Consider the following 23,495-nt stretch of genomic DNA (forward strand, 5'->3'; position numbering starts at 1 on the left):
TTTTACATCTTAGTGGTTCTTCCTGAGCTCCTTATGTGGTCTTTTTCCTGAAATTCTGACCTTAATTTTTACCTGGCATCATTGGCTGCAGAGCTGGATTCTCTCAGGCCAATAATACTGACTTTACCATCACTTCGAGTGTTACCCCACAACCTAGCCTCTCTGTGCCTGTAGTTTCTTTTCTATAAAACCGAGGAGAGGAATACCTTTCTGTAGGAGTCTCCATAAAGATTGGGCCCAACTTCCTAAGTATTTTGTACAATATGTTAACACGTAGGCCTGTGTGTTCGCTGTTCTTATTATGTTCAGTTTTGTCTTCATGGTTTTGTGGTTTATTCATTTTCATCTGCTGGTTTATATAATACTATCAAGTCAACTTACTGGCAAAGTATCTGCTGTACTTAGGAGAGACAATTTGCTTTTTTGGTTGTCATGTCAAATATACTTCCTTCATGCTAAAATTTTGTTTTTATTATTTTCTTGATTTGGATTGAGTATTCTCTGGAGATTTGTTCCTTAATACTCTCGTTCATATGTTATTTCTACTCATGAGCTGTGTTTTTTCCCCCTTCATATATTTTTACTTCCCAAAGCCCATGTACTAACTCAGACAATTAAAGATTGGTTACTGCATGAGAAAACTTAGACTGAGATGTTTATTATAACCTGATTTGTTTTTAAAGTAGTAGCATTGTTGTACATAGTATATAGGAAAATGTTTCAAAATAGTTTCCTTCTACCATATTATTATTCTTTGTTATTTGGAAACAGATCAGGTAACTAAATGCTTCTGCAACTGCACTGAGTCATTATTCTGGTGTGTTGAGCACTTGCTATTAAAATACCGGGCAGCGACTTAAATTAAGTTTCTTTCTTGGGAGAAAGGCTCTGTTACTTAGCAACACCTAATATCCTATGGTAATAGGAAAATGCTTTGAGAGCTGCACAAGACTTAGCGGCTCTCTTAGACAAGGAAAAGGCATCAATGCTTTGATACAAAATTATGAGCAAATTGGGATTCTCTCCTTCAGATAACATTGTCATGGGGCTAGAAAAATCTGTGTGTGGAACACACATGACTGTTTAGCTGAGTCAGACTGTTCTCTGGCCAATTATTCTGGTCTGCTTTCCATTTGGAACACAAGTAAAGCTGGGTGCTGAAAGAAACAGGTTACTTAATCTCCTCATCTGTGACTTTCAGACATGGAAGGGCATCCAGGTTATTGGAAGTAGCACCTACTGACCCATGGTGGAAGTAGAGGGGAAAACACATATCCTTGCTTTCCATCTCAAGTTCACAGCAGAGCCATTATAATCAAATGCCAATTGTCAGGGAAAAGACATTCTGATTTCCTTAACACATGCCTGATGTGACATGGGAGCCTTCAGGCAATGAGCTCCAAAGAAAGAGTGACTCTGTGTGTGTGTGTGTGTGTGTGTGTGTGTGTGTGTGTGTGTGTGTGTGTGTGTGTGTCATTTTGTGCTAGGTTTAATGAAAAAGTGTTATGAAAAAATAGTTGGACAAATAACCCCATTCACAAATACTATAATGAGTGGTAAGATTCTGGATTATTCCTGCACTCTTAATGTTTTGTGACTAAAATCAAGTACTAAGTACTAAGTGACTAAAATCATTCTGGATTATTCCCGCACTCTTAATGTTTTGTGACTAAAATCAAGTACTAAGTACTAAGTGACTAAAATCAAGTACTAAGGTACTTGATTAAGGTACTATTTGTAGATAGCTGTGGGAAACACAATCCTTTAGCTTTGTTTCTTAACTTTACAGAAGCATACTTCTGACCTTCTGTTTAAGAACATACTCTATTCCACCTTCTTAAAATAATATATTTTTTAGTGAAATTGAAACAAGGACATTTTAAGAAAATCATTTCTTCCTGTGTTGTCTTTCCACTCATCCCCCTTTCTCCCACTCATCACCATGGAAACGACTGGCAGCAGCCAGGAGAGCCAGTGCCTGGCCACACAGGGTCCCTTGCTGTGGGCTCATGTCCAGTGCTGCAGTTTGTGCAGGCTGGGCAAGCCCAAGGAGAACACTAGTATTTCTCACTTAAATTATGAATTGAAAAAAAAATAGTAAACAGGCAGATGGTGTCTTGATTTTTTTTCAAAGAAAAGGATTGGAGTCTATTTTCATATTCACCCTAACTTTGAGAATTCTAGTTGATCTTGTACTATACAAATAAAGTAATTGTAATTGTGATACAGAAAACACTTTAGATTTGGGAGGGAGGAAGACATCTTTAGAAGAAAGAAACTACTGAGATTCAAAGTACTCTATTATAGCTGGGAACATGGCTCAAGTGGTAGGGTACTTGGTTAGCAGGCTTACGGCCTTGAGTTCAACCCCCTAGTACTGCTACTACTACTAATATAGTAACAACAACAACAACAACAAAAAGAAATACGACAATAAAGCACTCTGTTATATAATCATGACAAACCAGTATCTAATTCACAAGGCATACTTATAGAGACAGAATCTACTAATTAGATTAGTTTTTAGCAGGGAATTTTTACAGGCTGTCTTAATGTTATCTGTAAACTTTGTGATCTCTATAGAAAAAGAATTTACTATATTAGATGAGAGATCCTTCTGTAGTTTATAAACCTGGTGATAGGTGCTGGTGGCACACACCTGTACTCCTAGATACTCAGGAGGCTGAGCTCTCAGATTGATGATTCAAAGCCAGCCTGGGCAGGAAAATTCATGAGACTGTAACCTGCGGTGAACCACCAGTAAACTGGCAGTGGTGTTGTGACTCAGTGATTTCTGCTAGTATGAGCCTTGAGCAAAAAGAGCTCAGATGCAGTGCCCAGGCTCTGAATTCAAGCCTCATAACTAACAATAAAAAATAATAATAACAGTAATAATCTTGGTGAGCCACGAGAATCACCTGAGCACCTTGTTGCCAAAGGAGGTTCATAAGTTACCCCAGACCCACAGCCCACAATCCCAGCTATTGGGGCTCAGCCATTCCTCCTCATGAGCTCTAATGTTGATATGCAGTATAGGGGAGACAAAGCAATCCCAGCGTCCATGGCTGACACTCATGTAACAAAAGAATATATTAGCCAGAGTAAGGCATAATGAATATACTCAACCAAAATTTCATGTGCCATGAGAACCTTCAGAAGTTAAGGCCCAAGGATTCTCGGACACCGGTTTTGTGGTAATCATAATTATATTGTGACTGGGGGGCAGGAGGACATAGCACACTGGGAGGAGTGCAGGAAGACTTTGTTCAGATTCACCCTAACTCCATTCCTTCCCTCCCAGGTGTCAGTTTAGACACCTGCCACAGGAGAGTCCTCAGGGACAAGAAGAGAGGGCCAGAGGGTAACTTTTCATGGTATTATATATTGCCTGTGTCAGAGAAGAAGGGGTAAGAATTCTCAGCTCCATAATCTGCTTCAATGACAGTGGATGAGAAAGCCTGGCTTTGGCGTCATCTTTAGTGGTCAAAGTTGCCATATTGAGGTTACTGTGTTCAGAGCACTGACAGTAGCCAGCCTAGCAATAAGTCTACACCTGACCAGTCATCTAAGGAGATTAGCTTGGGAACATGTGTTCCAACTACTTTAAGGGGACTTAGAGCCAGAACCGGTGGGTGGCTCATACCTATAATCCTAGCTACTCAGGAGTCTGAGATCTGAGGATCATGGTATGAAGCCAGCCTGGGCAGGAAAGTTTGTGAGACTCTCATCTCCAGTTAACTAGCAAAAATCTAGAAGTGGAGCTGTGGCTCAAATGGTAGAGTGCTAACCTTAAACACAAAACCTCAGGGACAGCACCTAGGCTCTGAATTCAAGCCCAGGACCAACACCAAAAACAAAACAAAAAAGGCTAGCTGGGGCTACAGCATGAGACTTTATCTCAAAAACTCGGGATGATATCTTCATGTTTAAGACATCTTTCACGTAAGAGGAAGCGGTACTGGAACCATGTTACCCGGAATCAGCAGAGCTGCCACCAGGGGCCAGATTTCCTCAGTTCCCTGCAAATAGAGGCACTGACAAAGGTATGGGCAGCTGGAAATGACACAGTGAGGCATCTAGCATTTGTTTTGTGACAATAGGAAGACTAAACACAGTTTCTTAAGTGAAAGAAGAAATTTGAACTCATTTTCTTTAAAATGATACAGGAAAAACTTAGCATGGTTTCATGGGAAAAGAATTGAAGTGCCAGGCACCAGTGGTTTCTGCTTGTAATCCTAATTACTCTGGAGGCTGAGATCTGAGGATCGTGCTAGATTAACTGTAAATAAATAGCATTTCATAGACTTTTCTGACCTGGCTGACTTTTGAACCCCGATCCTCAGATTTCAGTCTCCTGAATAGCTAGAATTACAGGCATGAGCCACCAGTGTCCAGCCATTCTTATTTCTTGATATAGAAAACATAGTTGCAAGAATGTCCATTATCAAGAAAACTAATAATAACAGATTCTGGAGGGGATGTGGCCAAAAGAACCCTACTACACTGTTGGTAGGAGTGTAAACTTGTTCAACCAATCTGGAAAGCAGTATGGAGGTTCTTCAAAAGGCTTAACATAGAGCTTCCCTATGACCCAGCAGCCCCACTTTTAGGCATCTACCCAAAAAATTACAAACAAGACCACACTGAAGCCACTAGCACAACTATGTTCACCGCAGTACAGATGCCCCTCAGTAGGTGAGTGGATCAAGAAAATGTGGTACATATACAGAATGGAATTCTATGCCTCTCTCAGAAAGAATGACATTGCCCCATTTGTAAGGAAATGGAAGGACTTGGAAAAAATTATACTAAGTGAAGTGAGCCAGACCCAAAGAAACATGGACTCTATGGTTTCCTCCATTGGGAATAATTAGTACACATCTAGGATTATCCTAGCAGAAGAGCACAATAGCTCGATAGCTATGTACATATGAATGTGTAAGATGATGCTAAATGAAACGAACTCCAAGTTATGGAAACAAGTGGTTTAACACTTTTGTTATTTTCAACAGACCATGTGAAATTATACCCTTTTTCTCTTGTTTTTCTTTCCCGTGGTTTAACCCCTGATGTCACTGTAATTGATTTTGGTTCCCTGGATGTTGTATATACGTGTATTGGAACTAGGGAAAGGGAATATCAAAATCAAGAGACAAAGGATAAAAAGACAAACCAAGGCAACAGCAATACTTACAAAACTATATGGTGTAAACCAACTGCACAACTCAAGGTGGGGGGGAATGGGGAGAGGGAAGGTGGGGGAAAATGAGGGAGGAGGTAACAAGTTAGATAAGAAATGTATGCACTGTATGAAACTGTAACCCTCTGTACATCACTCTGACAATAAAGAAATGGAAAAAAAAAGAAATGCATCATAGAATGGAAAAAAAAAACATAGTTGTAGACGGTGGTTAGGTGGCTATAAGAGAAGGTGACTTCATGATTTCTTTCTTTTCCTGGATTAAGTCTCTGATTCTGTGTGGTAGAATCACATGACAATTATTTTATTGGAGGAGCTGAAGCTGCCATCACTTAAACCTCTTCAAGCTCTGAATTGAAAAGAAATCCCAAGATAACTCAAATTTTGAAGCCTAGAAATGTTAGCAATAAAAATTCAATTGCACAGGGGTTCAGAGCCCTTGGCACTTTTACTGTCTCATTGTTCCTCCTATTTTATTAAACACTTTAAAAAAAAAAAGATAAACCCTAAACCCTTTTGCTTTTCAAGTCCCTTTAGTTCAATAGAGTGGGTTTTATTTTATTTATTTGAAGGGCTGCTATGAATTAACCCCAGGGTTGTCTCTGTGCATGACAAGCACATTCTACCACTAATCTATTACCCTCAGTCCCTAAAAGTGGATTAAAAAAAAAGTACATTTAGTATTTTGTTTTGTAGTGCAGTAGTGAATAGGAATCTAAAGCGAGAATGACTTCTTTCACAGTGGAGGACTGCTTTGTGTCTGGTGAGACACTGTGTCTGTCTTAGGCTCCTGGGTCTTCTCTGGATTGCTTGCAGGAGGATATGGACTGGTGTTGGAACAGTGTGACAATGAGTGCAGAGGACTTTAGACATCACTTGTTGGCTAAGCAAATGAGGCAGAAGACAGCAGTGAGCTGAGTGGACATGAGAGAGAACTAGAAGGAAATAAGGAAACTAGAACAATGATTTCAAATAGTGCTGTGATGCTCTGCTGTGACTAGCCTAAACCTGTGCTAATTATTCCCTATGCTATGCTCCTATGAATGCATAAGATAATGCTAAGTGACATGAACTCCATGTTATGGAAACGAGTGATACAGCACTGTTGTAATTACTTTCAACATGCCACGTGAAACTGTAGCTTCTATTGTTGATGATCCTCTTGTATCCCCTTACTGTGGTTGTACCTGCACTATCGCTATATCTTATCTGAGTACATTGGAAACTGTATATACTGCTATTAGAACTAGGAAAGTGAAAGGGAATACCAAAATCGAGAGACAGGATAAAAAGACAAACGACTACAAAAGCAATACTTGCAAAACTGGTGTAAACCAACTGAACAACTCATGGGGGGAGAGGGAAAGGGGGAGGGGGAAGGGGGAATGAGGGAGGAGGTAACAAACAGTACAAGAAACGTATCCAATGCCTAACGTATGAAACTGTAACCTCTGTGTACATCACTTTGACAATAAATAAGAAAAAAATTTAAAAAACAAATAGTGCTGTGATGATAGACAGACAAACCTGGCTTATGTCCTTACATCATCTACTAGCTCCAAAGATAACTTTCCATGAGCTCTCCAACATAGTAGCTCTATATCCCACATCTTGAGGCAGAAATCGCAGCTCTGACCCAAAGCAGCATTGTTTTGTCTATTTTTTTTGTATGTTTGCCAATCCTGGCAAACTCGGGGCCTGAGCTCTGTCCCTGAGCTTCTTCTTTGCTTAAACCTAGCATTCTACTATCTGGGCCACAGTACCACTTACAGCTTTTTCTGAGTAGGTTGCTGGAGGCAAGAGTCTTAAGGACTTTCCTGCCCAGGCTGACTTCAAACTGAGATCCTCAGATCTCAGCCTCCTGAGAAGCTAGAATTGCAAGTATGAGCCACCAGCTCCCAGCATGTTTGTTTGTCTTTGTACTAGTACTTGAAGTTGGGGCTTAAATATTGTTCCTTTGCATTTTTGCACAACACTGGTGCTTTACCACATGAACCATGCATGCCTCCACTTCCAGTTTTTTGATGGTTAATTGAAGATAAGAGTCTCGTGGACTTTTCTGCCTGGGCTAGCTTCAAACAACAGTCCTCAGATCTCAGCCTCCTGAGTAGCTAAGATTACAAATGTAAGTCACCAATACCCTGCTAATTCAGTCATTTTTAATCATGAAAAGATTTTATCATGGTATCTACAACTTATTGGTCCCCTGTAAATTGTTAGTAAAAATGTATAATTATGCAAGTGTACCCAGCCCTTTAATGTCCTAGGCTTTCCTTTCACTGAGCTTTTAATTAGATAGTTGTATGACTCATTTGTTGGCTTTTAGGAAATTAAAGCTGAGCAAGCTAAGTGCAGAATAATTGGAAATGGTAATGAGGCTTTGGCCTTGTGCATACTTGGGGGTAGCTGACCAACAGCTGCCAGGTTGACTGTAGTGTGTAGTGTTCAGTGACTGGGGATGCGAGTTAGCTTAACTGATGACTCACTGAAATAGGTGGGTGGCTGAAGTGGTCGGTGTTTTTCTTTATTGCTGTCTCTGAATTATTACTAGTCACCAGAATGCTTGTCTCCTGAGAGAGATTTTGAGTGCTAGGAAACAAATTCAGTAGCATATCCTCTATATTTTCACCTAGATTTTTATCATGGATTTGGATTTAGTGAACATTAGTTCCCTAACTAAATAGAGTTATAACAGTATCATTTAAAACACTGGGTTGTGGTTTGAGGCCAGCCACTGCAGAAAAGTTCATGAAGCCCCTTCTTTTTTTTTTTTTTTTTTTTTTTTTTGCCAGTCCTGGGCCTTGGACTCAGGGCCTGAGCACTGTCCCTGGCTTCTTCCCGCTCAAGGCTAGCACTCTGCCGCTTGAGCCACAGCACCGCTTCTGGCGGTTTTCTGTATATGTGGTGCTGGGGAATCGAACCTAGGGCCTCGTGTATCCGAGGCAGGCACTCTTGCCACTAGGCCATATCCCCAGCCCATGAAGCCCCTTCTTAACTCATAGCTGAATGCAGTGGTTCATCTAAGCTACTTGAAAGGCTGAGATTGGGGAGGGGGCAATCACCATTTCAGGCTAGCATTGGCAGGAAGCAAGATTCTATCTTTTAAAAAGTAATCAGCATACTAGTGGGTTATGTCTGTAATCCTACCTTTTCAGGAGATTGTGATCTAAGAATCATGGTTCAAAACCAAGCAGGAAAGTCCCTGAGACTCATATCTCCAATTAGCCACTAAAAAGCTAGAAGTTGAGCTGTAGCTCAAATGATAAAGCCTTCAATGGATACTGCACAGGCCCTAAATTCAAGCCTACTTTTGGCACACACACACACACGCAAAAATAAACAGTTGAAAAACAGCTGGAAGCATGGCTCTCAGTCCATAGCTGGGCACAGAATGACACTTGTAAGCCTAGCTTTACCTGCCTAGCAAATGTGAGGACCCTGAGTTCAAAGCCAATACTTTTCTTTCTTCAATGACCATCTTGACTATTTTCACTGTATTGCACCTATTCCCACCATCTCTCCCCAGAACCTTCTCATCACCTAGTTGGAAACGATAGGAAGGGTCTTGATTTCACACTTGACTATCACAGTTCTAGGGGTATGTGCATCTTAGGTCCGTGGTGATGGGGAGTGGTCCTCTGCACCTCATGAGAAGGTATTAGGGATGCCTTGATGTGAGCAGCTCAAAGAAGACAGCCTGGGAGGGGGTAAGGGCAGCCCCTTCCTCAGGGAGGGCTGGAGGGCATTTATTCAGGCAACTGTGGGAAATTTTTCACTTACTTTCACAGGTCTCAATTATCCTTATAATCAAGAGAACTTAGAGGAAAAGAATAAATATCTTTGTAACCAACTTAAGATTAATTTCAAACCTCAACACAAGCTGGAGATGTAACTCTAGGGGGTAGCATGCTTGCCTAACAAATACAAGGCCCTGGGTTCAGTCTCGACTACCACAACCAACCAATTTTAAGGTAACTAAATAGTGCAAATGAAGTCATGGTTTTTCTTTCCCCTAACTTAATTTTCACTCTTCTATTCAGGTTATTTTATATAAGTTATTTGAGGGGGGGCAATCCTAGGGCTTGAATTCAGGCCCTAAGCACTATCCCTGAGCCTTTTTATTCGAGGCGAGTATGCTACCACTTGAGCCACAGCTCCACTTGTGGCTTCTTTGGTGATTAATTAGAGATAAGAGTCTCTCGGGCTTTCCTTTCTCAGGCTGGCTTCAAACTATGATCCTCAGATCTTAGCCTCCTGGGATTTTCTTTTCTACTGGAGCATATCCGTAAGAATAGAAAAGATGAGGGGCTGAGAATATGGCCTAGTGGCAAGAGTGCTTGCCTCCTACACATGAAGCTCTGGGTTCCATTCCCCAACACCACATATATGGAAAACGGCCAGAAGGGGCGCTGTGGCTCAGGTGGCAGAGTGCTAGCCTTGAGCGGGAAGAAGCCAGGGATGGTGCTCAGGCCCTGAGTCCAAGGCCCAGGACTGGCCAAAAAAAAAACAGAAGAAGAATAGAAAAGATGATTGTTGTGTTGTATTTTGCTTGGTGCCTAATTATTGTTTATTCAATATTTATTCTTTGTTTTCCCATTTGTGAAGTGGAAGTGGGTGTTAGGGGCTACGGTTTTCCCATACGGTTTTTTTCTTTGCCAGTCTTAGGACTTGAGCTCAGGGCCTGAGCACTGTCCCTGAGCCTCTTTGTGCTCAAAGCTAGCACTCTACCACTTGAGCCACAGCACCACTTGTGTCTTTTTCTGGAGATAAGAATCTAATGGCCTTTCCTTCCCCAGTCTGGCTTCAAAACATGATCCTCAAATCTCAGCCTCTTGAGTATCTAGGATTATAGGCATGAATCACTGGTGCCCAGCTCATGTATACTGTCTTTTAAAAAAAATATTAAGGGGGCTGGGAATGTGGCTTAGTGGTAGAGTGCTTGCCTAGCATGCATGAAGCCCTGGGTCGGATTCCTCAGCACCACATAAATAGAAAAAGACAGAAGTGGCACTAAAGAGGTAGAGTGCTAGCCTCGAGCTAAAGGAAGCCAGTGACAGTGCAGGCCCTGAGTTCAAGCTCCTGGACTGGCAAAAAAAAAAAAAAAAGTTGTTTTGTTTTTTTTTAAACCTTGAAGTCATTATCCAAAGGGGTTTCAATCACCACCTGAGTTTAGGAGTACCAAGCATCTTGATCAGTGTCTGTTTTATCATTCTCCTTTGAGTGTCTTAAAGTACAATACAATCCATGGAAAGTCTAGGCTGGAATAACCAGTGCTGTTGCAGGTAAGCTAAACTACTTAAATAGAGATAAAATAATTTTTAACTGCAACTACCCATAAGGCCTTGCTGAACGTAAGCATATCAAAAGAGCAACTGTGGTGGAGGATTCATAGTAATTGTGGGGAAAAGCCAACGGCTCTGTAATATAGATTCAACTGCTCCAGTTGTTTTTTTTTAACTTACTTGCTTTTTTTTTTAATAGAAAAAATCAGGCAGAGATATGCAGACCTGCCAGGAGAATTGCACATTATTGAGCTTGAGAAGGATAAGAATGGACTGGGCCTCAGCCTCGCTGGTAATAAAGACCGATCTCGCATGAGCATCTTTGTGGTAGGAATTAATCCGGAAGGACCTGCAGCAACTGATGGACGGATGCGTATTGGAGATGAGCTCTTAGAGGTGAACTTCCCTTAGGGTAAAATGCTGCGGGTATGGGGAGCGTACAGGAAAACAAGATGAAGGGGCAAGATTTTTAACACATTGCTCTCAGTGATTTAAAGTTATTTTCCGAAGCAAGAAGAGAAATCAGATTATTGGTTACCACTGTTATTTGCTTGAATAGACAAAGCATTTGAAGAACATTTAAGTAAAATCTTGTGGAAACCTACCAAAAGCAATAGGTCTAATTTTAAATATTAACTAAAAGAGATTCAAAGCTGATTGTATATTAATCTAATGTTGCTAATTTGTGTTGAAATTCTCTTTGGGAAATTAACTGTAAGTATAACTGTTGTTTGGTTTTTATTTTGCAAGCACCCAACAATAGACTGGATTTGTTAGGAAGAACTAGCTTAGGGCTAAGTTGGGTGATACATGCCTGTAATCCTAGCTACTCAGAAGGTAGAGGATAAGGACTGAAGTTCTGTGCCAGCTCAGGCTAAAAGTTAGTAAAATGCCAAATCTCAACAAACAAACAATATATGGTCATTCTGTGGGCAAAAAGGGACACCTGCCGAGTAGCATTAGTGACTGCATAATTATTAAGATGAACACCAAAGGTAATAGTATGAATTAACCAATATAACTTACTACTTCAAGTTTATTTCTGTTGGCTACTGTTTAATCTTTCTTGGGAATAAGACCAAAGTAATAGAGGTAAAAATGATGATGAAAACCAGAGCTCATTCACTGACTTGATACAAGCACTTTGCCTCTGCATTGCACCTGTTTCTATTCCATGTTCTGAAGAGCCTCATATGGGCTGGGCACTGGTGGGTCAGCACTCCTGTAATCCTAGCTACTGGGGAGGATGAGCTACTGAGCAGGCTGAGATCTGAGGATTGCAGTTTGAAGCCAACTAGGCAGATAAATCTAAGACACTCGTATTTCTCTTTAATCAGCAAAAATCCAGAAGTAGAGGTATGGCTCAAGTGCTACAGCACCATCTATGAGCAAAAAAGTTAAGTGAGAATGAAAGGCCCTGAGTTTAAGCCCCAATACCAGCACAAAAATGAAACAAAAAAAAAGCTTTATATGGTGGGTTCTATTATTCCCAATGTATGGATAAGAAATCTGGATACATAAAATGCCTAACAGTATAGAACTGTGTGTAGGTTTGGATAGGAACCCAGACTCCAGAACCCAGTCTCTACTCACTGGTGTATAGTGTGTGTGTGTGTGTGTGTGTGTGTGTGTGTGTGTGTGTGTGTGTTGGTAATCAAACTTTCAGCCTTGCACATCCTAGGCAAGTGGGCTACTACCAAATTATATCCTCAGACTCTATTTTTTAGTCTGTTTTCTGCTACCACTAAAACAATACCTTACAACAAGTTATAAAGAACACTTATCTTGACTTGTCATTCTGATCCAAGATAGAGAGGCCATACTTGGTGAGGCCTTTTTATTGGCCATATACTGAGGTGGTACAGGACATCTCGAGGTGAGAAATAGAGAGGGCTCAAGAGACTTTGCCAGTCTGGCTTTTATAGCTGACTACTCTTGTGATCGCCATTATGCAATGTGTTGCATAATGAGTTAATCCATTTGTGAGCACAGAGCTCTAATCACCTGCTGAAGGTCTCATGTGGGCCCACTTCTTAATAGCTCATAAGGGGGATTAAATTTCAACATGAGTTTAAGAGGAGACAATGTCAGTCATGTCAATCATGCTACCCCATGTGTTTAGATCCTGATCTTCCTGGTTTATGATGCTCTTGTCTGTAGGGTAAGAATCACATATATCAACTCAGTATATGTGCTATACATAACTACACATAGCTTCCTGTCCCTCATAGTATGTGGAAACACTTGAAAGGTAATCATTTTGAATATGAAAATTCTATTTCTATTCTTATTAAGACTCAAGATGGAATGTCAAATGGGATTCCCAGGTGACAGGAACACTGACAGTTTATTTCTGTGCCTGACATCTTATTAGATATCAGTACCAGATGAGCTGTAGCTGCAGACTCACGAGAGCATTGTATAGGCTGCTCTGCTCAGGGCCGTGAGCACTAGACTTGGAAGACCTTTCACCTCTCCCAATTCTTCGGTGTTTCTAAAGGAGCTTATTAGCACAGTGCATGCATAAGAGAGATACAGGTTTTCTTGTCGCATACAGTCAGCACAGCATGCATGTTTTCCCTTACAAGACAAGCAAGTTCTCTGGTGGGCATCAACTGTGGGTGTCTTATAATTCATTTTGATCAGATCTCTCAGTCTGATTGTGTGCTAGGCTTCTGCCTGACCAGTCGTTTGATTCATTCACTAGAGCAACTCAGACAACTCAGGGGAACACTATACTTGACATTTCTACTCTTATTATATCAGACAGTATGAGGATAGAAATGGAACGATGGAAACAGCTCCATGGAAGATACATGGGACGCGGTATGGGAAGTGAAGTAGGGTAGACCTTCCTGCCTGGGCACGCCACCTCCCAGGTACTTTCACTGTTCAACAACACAGTGGCTCTCCCAACACTTTACTTGAGGGATTTGTTTGGTTTCTGAGACAAGGCCTCATGATTTTGTCTAAGCTGTTGTCAAACTCCTGGAATCAAGTGATCATCCCATCTCAGCATCCAAGTGCTGGGACTACCGGCATGCATGGCTGTGCATTGCTTAGTTCAGGGAGGGCGTGTGTGTGTGAAGGATTTATCACATAGACATGATTAGTCATTAACTCAGTCCCTCTACTTTCTACTCTCCCCAGAGGACTGGGGTGGGAGGGAAGAGAAGTTTAAAGCTTAGAATCATGGCTTGGTCTTTCTGATGACCAGCCCTACCCAGAAATACACTAAGAGTTACTTCATTAGGGCTGGGGACATAGCTTAGTGGTACTTGACTGACATGCTTGGGTTCCATTCCCAGCACCTGGGATGAGGGCATGTGGGAGAAGCTTACTTGTTAGAACAAAGTCAAGAATGGGAGTTAAAGACCAAACACTAGAACAAAAAGTGCACCTAGCACTCTTGTTGCTCAGGAGACTACAGTTATTAGCTTTGTGCCAGTTGAGGCCAGAGACTGAATATGTCTTCTTTATGATAATATCAAAGCATGGCAAATAATAACTTTTAATGAAGTCCCATTTCCTCCTTCACACATGGAAACTTCAAGTTTCTATATGCTAGGCTGAGGTCTAGAAAAGGATCCTGACTAGGAGAACGTTAACATTGCTGGGCATTGGTGGCTTATGCTTGGAAGCCTAGCTACTCAGGAGGTCGAGATCTGAGTATAACAGTGTGAAGCCAGTCCAGACAGCCACCAAAAAAGCCAAAAGTGGAGGTGTGATTCAAGTGATAGAGCACTAGCTTTGAGCAAGACTGCTCTTGGACTGTGTCTAGGACCTGAGCTCAAGCTCTAGGACTAGCACCAAACAACAACAAAAAGAATGTTCACATTATACCTAGTTAGATCCTCTTCTTTCCTTTTACCTTCTGAATTTGGTCCATTTATTTAATTACTTGTTTATTATTTTTAGAAGTCTTTTTTCAGGCTTTTAGAAATGGTTATTATAAAGGTGATATACAAAGGGGTTACAGTTACATAATTCAGGTAATGAGTACATTTCTTTGGGGACAATTTCACCCTTTCCTACCTTCTCTCCCAGGTTTTCCCGAACCACAAGTTGTGTAGTTTGTTTTCAACATAGTATGTAATGAGTGCCACTGCTGAATTTGTGTACCCTTTGTTCCTCTATTTCTCTGTGTATTATTTATAAATATATACTTATTATCTTTAAGTAGTTGTACAAAGGAGTTGCCATTCAACAAAGCAGTTTATAAATACAATATATCTTGATCAGTGTCGTCCCTTTCATCATTCTCTCCAACCCTGCCTCAATTTTCTTAGTTTTATAGGATATGCATTGGATTTTATGACTGCATTCTCCCCCGCACTTCCTCTTTATTTCTTTACTTCTCTTGGTCCTTTTATTGCATTCTGAAATTTCATCTTCATTCAGAGATGCAAAGGGCAAGAAGATTAAAAATAACAATAAGTTAATTGTATTATTCTGCCCCCAAACATCCTCTCATTTCAAAAATGCAACAAATAAAAAATGAGTTGGAACACATATTAGTCATGTATCATCTCACAGCCTCAACTACCAGCCTTTCCCAAGTAGTCATTCTGCAAATACCTTCCTCAGCCTTTGCCATGTGGCAGGCACTGTGTGGACCCGGTGATGATTTTCTATTCGTGAAAAAAAAATACCTGGTACCTGTCCTCACAGATCTGTCAGTCCAGCCACTGGATAGACAGCATCAACCTCAGGGTATGTGGACTAATAAGAGAAATTTTGCCACAGTGTTTGGCACATAATAATAACTGAATTTGTTTTAGTTGATGGAATCTATAAGATAAAACATTTTTGTACCTGGACATGATTGTGTATGCCTATAATCCCAGTGCGTGGGAGGTAAAGATGGAAAGATCATGTGTTTGAGGTCACTTTGGCCTACTTAGTAAGTTCTAGGCCAACCCAAACCACATAGCAAAATCCTGTTTTCAAAAGAACCAACAAAACAAAAATTAGACATGAATTTATATGATTCAGTTCTTTTAGAATTATTTATAACTAATACTTTTTTTTTTTTTGCCAGTTCTTGGCTTGGACTCAGGGCCTGAACACTGTCCTTGGCTTTCTTTTTGCTCAAGGCTAGCAGTCTACCACTTCAGCCACAGCACCACTTCTGGCTTTTTCTGTTTATGTGGTGCTGAGGAATCGAACCCAGGGCTTCATGCATGCAAGGCAAGCATTCTACCACTAAGCCACATTCCCAGCCTCTAACTAATACTTTTATGTCTAAAAAGCATGAGTTATAGAAAAAAATCATCTTATTACTTCATAGCTCCACACAGCATTTTGGGGAAAAATTTTTTTTCACATACATACCAGATTCTTAAGCAATTGTAACTCATTTTCTCATGTGACTGTTTTGGCTTTAGATCCAGAGTAAGAAGGAAAATAAATTTATGTGGAAAACCTTTCTCTGGCTTCTTCTTATAGCTCAGGGAAAGAAGTTGAGCCATTTATCTTTGTTACATGAAGGACTGGGTATATAGTGTTATATCAAGTCCAATGTTCTTGTTAGCTGAGAACAGGAAATTGGTGTGATGGCGAGGGCCAGGAAAGCTAAAAGCCAGCATCACTGAGCTGATCTTGGACTCTGCCGTGGAGGAAGCATTTGCAAGTGAGCATTTAGGTTCCACTTGCTGGGCTCCAGGTAAAGCAAATCCCATGTCTTTGGTGGCCTGCTCACAATGTGTTTATTTTGTGGCCTCTGTGCCGGTCTGAAGTATCTCAGTGTCTTATTTTCACAGATCTACCACTTGCTTGCATTAGTTCTCTTTGTCACTATTATTCAATTGTTTACAACCTCCTTTTCTTTTCTATCTTATTTGCTGAAGAGCTTTACATGAGGCTAAGAAGTAGGAGAAGAGTGGTCAGACACATCCTGTGGCTTTGTAAGTCAGAAACTGTGCCTCCACCAGCCCCCTGTGTGGCACTGCATTGTTATGGCTGAAGAACATCTCTGTCTATGTTCTGTCTATGGTGGGACTGTCAGTGTATAAAAGAAATTTTACACAAAGCTCCCAGAAGACCATGTGATGAAATGCAGCTCCTTCTTGTTCTTCAATATTAGTATGTTGGGGGAACTGAATTAATTTCAAAAGGTATTGGCATATTATTACCATGTAGATTGGGCTAAGACTTGCACTAGGATATTTGGCTTCCCTGAGCAATTACTCCCAGAAAATGCATGGTTGCTGTCATATAAATGAAGAATTTATTTGTAGCAATCCCTTCAGTGCAGGTGGGGAGAGAGCTAATCTATGCTGGGATTGGAGGGATGCACAGAATCACAGTGGTGGCCAGGAGGAACAGAGAAGGTGGGCAAGAATGCACATGGACCAGGCTGCAGGTAGCACTGTCTCCTGCTCCCAAGTCCTTTGATACTAAGGAGATAGGAGGAACATTCTCATTCTCTTAGTCACATGTGCCTACAGGCCAGCCTGCACTGAATCCTGTCATTTGTCTCTGTATGGCATGGTATTTAAGAACTATGGGAAAAAAGAAGCATGAATAATTCCCAGGCTCACCAGGGAGAAAGACGTAGAACTACAAGTAAATTTATATTTTACCACCTAGTAATACTAATTTGTTTTAAAAATATGTTTTCCTTTTTTTTTTTTTTTCGTCTTTTCTTTTTTGGTACTGGGGATTGAACCCAGGATGTTGCACTTGCTAGGCAAGCGCTTTGCCATTGACCTACATCCCAGCCCTCCATTATTTTTAAGTAGTTGGACAGAAGGGATTTTCAATTCAACATGTCACTTTGTGAGTACATTGTATCTTGATGAAATGTCACTCCTTTCCTACTTGTCCCTCATCTCCTTCAACCCCATCCTCAGTTTACCTGGTTCCATTCTCACACGTGTACATTGAATATTAATAATACTAGTTATCAGATTAGAAGCCATGAATGTTAAAGTGGCTGACCCAGCAATTCCTGTCCTTCATGGCAAAGCTCCTGTCTGAGTGGCAGCTGTTCACCCTGAGCCTCGATTTGCTATGGCCAAGGAAGTCTAGAAGCTCATGAACAGTGCAAAGGAATCACTTGCTTTTGTGCATCCCTTGATAAAATTATTTTAATTTACAATCAAAAGCTTCTATTGTCTTCATGGGTTCTTTTCCACTATTACTATACCTGACTATAATTTTATAAAGTATTTTAATTTTTTTTTGGAGGTACTGAGGAGGGCATCTAAGGACTTTGTTCTTAGCTTTACTACTTGAGCCGTGCCCCTAGTCCTTTTGCTTTTCTTTTTCTTTTTTTTTTCTTCAAATACAGTCTTCTACTTTTGCATAGGCTGGACTTTGACCTGCAACCCTCCTCCCTTTCTGTCATAAATAACTGGATTTTTTTTTTGAATATATGACCTGAAAATCTTTTTTTGCCCAGACTGGCCTTAAACCATAATCTTCCTATTTCCACCTCCCTTGATGTATGTTTCTTTTGGTGGTATTGAGGATAGGATGCAGGTCCTGATGTTTGCTAGGCAGGTGATTCACCACTTGATCCATGTCTCCAGTCCTCAGTATGATTCTTAATGCAGCAACTATACCAAAAACCTTATGCACGGGGGCTAGGAATATGGCTTAGTGGCAAAAGTGCTTGACTTGTATACACGAAGCCCTGGGTTCAATTCCCCAGCACCACATATATAGAAAATGGCCAGAAGTGGTGCTGTGGCTCAAGTGGCAGAGTGCTAGCCTTGAGCAAACAGAAGCCAGGGACAGTGCTCAGGCCCCGAGTCCAAAGCCCAGGACTGGCAAAAGAAAAAACAACAACAACAAACAACTCATGCAATAAATTATCCTATTATAGAAACTGTAGTTTGAGTTACAGAAAGATGAATGAAGCATTTAAATTAAAATAAAAGTACATTTTTTACTGTCAGAAATAATGAAATTATATTGATCAATTTTTTATTAGTGCTGATTGGTATTCAATTGGCATTGGTTTTTTAGCTGTGATTTGATTGTTAATTAACTCTCAAAGCTATTAAAAGTAGTTTGCTCAAACCCGACTCTAATAAGTAGCATGAGCTGGTGATGAATGTGACCTCATAAACATAGCTAAAGTCAGCCACTTTGTAGTCTTGTAAAATAATCTGTAACCCAGTTCATAGCAGTACGAGTCATCAGAAGCATGTGGGCACAGCCTTTGTACAGTGCCCTGTTTGTCAGAGCATTGTAACCCATGGCTACCTGAGTCTTGCTTCCCTGGGGTTGTACTGCCCAATTTGAGTACAAAGAACTGGAAAGACTTAGAAAGAATTATATTAAGCCAGACCCAGAGAAACACAAGTTGCATGGTTTCTCTCATTAGTGGTGGCTAGAATGTGCCTGTATATCTATAAGCAGACACACTGGGTGGTATGCAAACAGTTCCAAATGAATTAATTGAATTCTAATAGGTGCTATGGAGAGCTCAAATGGTACCGGTTTTTAGAAAGAGTCAAAGCCTAGCAAAATAAACACCAAGAAATGTGTACATGTGGGGGGAGAAGGGGCAAGACAGTAGTATGAGAATGCAGTCAAAAATTCTGTATATACCATAAAATTGAGAAATGTAAGAGAAGAGGTGGGTGGAGGGGGGATGAGATTGTTGAAGGGGTGACAGATCGAGATGAATTGTATTCATGTAGTGCTTTACTAAATGATGCCTCCCTTGTACAACTAAAGATTGTTTTGGTGTTTTTTTTAAGAGAGAAAGGTAGGGAGGAGAAGAGCTGGGCTCTATTGGGACTTGTCCTAATCTTGAGTCTTTAACGTTTGCTGGGCACTGCTGAGTCTTTCTGTGCAGTCTCTCCATTTCCACAGCAACCCTAGGGCCTAGTCATGGTTTCGTACCCATCTTACATGCAGGGGCTGGGGGTCGAAATGAGATAGAGATTTTGGCTTGTCTGACTCTAAAGGCTAAGTTCTTAAGTTATTTAATTCTGGATAATGATTTTAGAATGTAATACATAAATTCCTTCCTTTTTCTGGGTGGCTAGAGGCTTCTCTGAACTTCCTAACTATGGAACTTTCCCTTCCATTCCCCCTGGAGTCCAGCCTTTGCTGTCACTGTGCTGTTTAGCCCTTATGTAAACCTGGCTCCTGTCTGGTGGCCTCATTCTTTTCTGGGTCTCCTGCCGTGAAGTCTTTGAGCTCTATTTTTGCCATTTTTGTCTCTGATTCTGGCTTGTGATGGGAAAGAGTTCTGAATTATTTACTTGTACTTCATTGTCTTTATGTCACTGAAATATTTAGGCCAAACGTCTATATCCTTACTCTTCTCTTGAAGGAATGACAGTCATTTAATTTTTATTACCTGCGGTCTTGTTAGTGGCTCACACAGCTGTGATCTCTCTCCAGTGAGCCAAATTACCTCAGATCCTGGACAGAAGGTACCATCAATACTGAAAGGAAAAAAAAGGTGATTAGGAAAGCTGAGGGTGCTGGGGAGGACTGTAAATTAGGGAGATGCTGGGGAGGTCGCCTGCCAGCCATGCCTCCCTGCTCTTCTGGGTCCCCCCGTTGTTCATCCTGTCCTTCAAGATGATTGAGGACGGGTCTCCACTTTGTCCCTTTTCCTCCTGCAGTCCAGCCTCATCTCCATTGTCCTTGTCCTCATTGATGTCAGACTGACTGTGCTGAGATACACTACACTGAAGTTCTGAAGGGTGCTTTCACTCATTCATCACTGGGGTTTGAACTCAGGGCCATATGCTTGCTCAGGTGGGGCTTTACCAGTTGATTCGTGCCTCCAGTCTTCACTTTCTGTTGATTATTTCATACTATAGCTTGATGTTCATTTCCCCAGCCCAGAGTATTTAGGACTCACAAAAGGGCTACCATCTGGGGACGCCCCCCTCCTAAACTTCTGGTAAAAGGTGCTTTATCTTCCCTCCTTTTTTTTTCTTCCTGCCTTATCCTGATATACTAAAAAAAAAAAAAAAAAAAAAAATCCTTGCTAAAATTCCCACCCCGTCAGATTCTTCACTATGTGAAACATCTTGAGATGCTTTTCCTGTGTGAGTCTCAAGCTCCCTCAGCTTCCTGGGTACTGGCCCCTCACCCTGTCTCAGTCTCCCGATTTCATTATAATATCTTATTGCTCTTTCACTTAAAGGAAGCCCTTCCTCACTTCTCTTTTACATATCTGCACCCCCTGAATCTTGACTGTTTTGCTTTGGGGACGGTCCTTATTAGGTTACACTTATATAAGTTACAGGAGCTCAGGCACAGTCAGTCTGGGAAGTGAGATGTAGCAGTCAGGTGTCAGGTACTGCATGCTATGTGGACACTTGCACAAACGACTGATAAACATCCTGGGCAGGGTGGAATGAGATGATGTGAGATTTCATTGTGCCCCTCAGAATGATGCACCATTTAAAACTTAGAAGTCATTTATTTCTGGATTCTTTTGTTGTTGTTATTGGTCCTAGGGCTTGAATTCAGGGCCTGAGTACTACCCCTGAGCTTTTTCACTCTACCACTTTGAGCCACAGTTCCACTTTGAGCCACAGTGCCACTTCCAGTTTTCTGGTGGTTAATTGGGGGATAAGAGTCCCATGGGCTTTCCTGCCCAGGCTGGCTTTGAACCTCGATCCTCAGATCTCAGCTTCCTGAGTAGCTAGGATTACAGGCAGGAATTTCCCATCAAACATTTCAGACTGCAGTACACCACTAGTAACTGAAACTTTGGAAAGCAAGACTTTGCATAGGAAGTTTGATGTCAGGCCTTAGCCATCTGCCTGATACTCTTTTTTTCCATTGAAGGAAGTTGCTTGCACATGTAACAAAAATATTTACAAAAGGATGTAAGAAAACAGTATGATTTTTCTGGTGCATCTGTTTTTGAGTTAACACTTGAATTGGAGTTTTCTTAGCCCTTACCACCTACCAAGAAGAGATGGGTGAAAGAAATTTTTTTTGCCTGAATTAGATGGGCAAGTCGGTGGCAATGGGGGATGAGAATGAGGATTAAGAGTTCCTTATCTCACCTCACCAAAGTGAGCTGCTTGTCTCACACAAGAGGCCCATGCTTGTTAGAGGCTTTGACTCAACGCCAGCCTGGGCAGGAAAGTCCGTGAGACACTTATCTCCAATTAACACCCTAGAAACCAAAAGTAGAGCTGTGGCTCAAAGTGAGGAAAAGAGTTCAGGGATAGCTCCCAGGCTTTGAGTTCAAGTCCCACAACTGACAGGGGAAAAAAAAGCTACACTGTAATATCTCAGATTGATAGGAAAAGATGACACTCCTGCAGCTATAATAATATTGTAATTATTAATTATATAATAACATATAATACTATAATAATCAGCTAGCTATTTCATTCAGCATTTTTGAGCTGCTTTTACTTGCTTATTCAGTTCTATGTCTCTATCTCTGTTTCTCTCTCTCCTAGGGATTGATTAAATTCAGGATCTCACACATGCTGAGCACATGTGATATATCCCCATTCCCAAAGCAATAGGAAATTGTCTATAGGCGATTATTTGTTCAAGTGAACCAAACGACAGCATCTGCACAGGAACACTAGTTCTTTATTCACTTTCTTGGTGTCAGTGTTTTTCAAATATGCAAACAATATCTTACTCTCTTCCCAATGTATCATGCTTAGAAATATATGAGCTTAGCCTTTAGAAAGCATTTTGATGTAATTAGAGAGAAAACAAATTACGTGTAAGCCTTTTAAATGAGTTTCATCCTTTGTAAGTATTGTACTGCACTGGAAGTAGATAACTGAGGTTGTGGAAGACCTGGTTCCCTCACTGTGTCCACCTACCTAGTCCTTAAAACCTGTCTCTCTGCCCAGGGTATCAACCAGTGGCTGTTTGTATGTATATTGTTTTGGAGGTGGTTTTTGGTTTTTGCTGGTTCTGAGTCTTAGACTCAGGGCCTGAGCACTGTTCGTGGCTTCTTTTTTTGATCAAGGCTAGCACTCTACCACTTGAGCCACAGGGCCACTTTCGGCTTTTTCTGTTTATGTGGTGCTGAGGAATTGAACCCAAGGCTTCATGTATGCTAGGTAAGCACTCTCCTGCTAAGCCACATTCCCAGCCTGGTTTTTTGTTGTTGTTGAGGAAAAAATTAATATAACCTTTCAGAAATCTTTACTCTTATGGAGTTGTGTTTTGGTGCTTTATTTATTTATTGTGTTGGTTTTGTGTGTGAATAAGTTTGTGTGTGTGTGTGTGTGTGTGTGTGTGTGTGTGTTGGTAGTAGGGCTTGAACTCAGGGCCTAGGGTGCTATCCCTTCATTTTTTCCCTGAAGTATGGAGTTCTACTGTTTGAGCCACAGCTCCACATCTAGCTTTTGGCTGGTTAATTGAAGAATCTCAGAGTTTCTTGCCCAGGCTAGATTCGAACTATGATCCCCTCAGTTCTCAGCCGCCTGAGTAGCTAAGATGACAGGTAAGAGCCCCCGGCCTCCAGCTGGCATTGTGGTTTTCCTAGAGTTTTAGTCATCTTCCATGACCCATCCTAGCCTTCATCCCCCTTTCATCCCTTCACTTCTCGCATCTATGTGTACACACAAGGAAGGGATTTTTCCAAGGTGGGATCTAGTGCTTAAGGGTTTTGGAAAGGAAAAAATATAACTACACAGGGCTGTTTGGTTTCTCACTGTAGATTAGGCAGATCTTCCTGCCTCAGCCTTCCAAGAGGCAGGATTATAGGCATGTGTCACCACACCCAGCACAAGGACTTTTTTTTTTGCGGGGGGGGGGGGGGGCAGTCCTGGGCCGTGAACTCAGGGCCTGAGCACTGTCCCTGGCTTCTTTTTGCTCAAGGCTAGCACTCTGCCACTTGAGCTACAGCGCCACTTCTGGCCATTTTCTGTATATGTGGTGCTGAGGAATCGAACCTAGGGCCTCATGTATACGAGGCAAGCACTCTTGCCACTAGGCCATATTCCCAGCCCAGCACAATTGTTTTTGAACAATATCCACCTACCTCCTTTCTTCCTACCAAAATCTTCACTAAAGTACCTGTGATTTCTGAAAGAATTTTCACA

At 41.2% G+C, this 23,495-nt stretch overlaps 1 protein-coding gene across 5 annotated transcripts in view; it reads left to right on the forward strand.

Annotated features, from left to right (window-relative positions):
* Nucleotides 1-23,495, forward strand: part of Patj (PATJ crumbs cell polarity complex component) — a 304,043-nt gene that overhangs the window by 148,549 nt on the left and 131,999 nt on the right. For all 5 annotated transcript variants that reach the window (XM_048351444.1, XM_048351442.1, XM_048351445.1 and 2 more), the window contains one exon: nucleotides 10,682-10,878. In XM_048351444.1, the coding sequence (XP_048207401.1) occupies nucleotides 10,682-10,878 (197 nt within the window). The remainder of the gene's footprint in view (nucleotides 1-10,681; nucleotides 10,879-23,495) is intronic.

Source organism: Perognathus longimembris, chromosome 7, assembly GCF_023159225.1.
Source record: "Perognathus longimembris pacificus isolate PPM17 chromosome 7, ASM2315922v1, whole genome shotgun sequence".
Taxonomy (NCBI): Eukaryota; Metazoa; Chordata; class Mammalia; order Rodentia; family Heteromyidae; genus Perognathus; species Perognathus longimembris.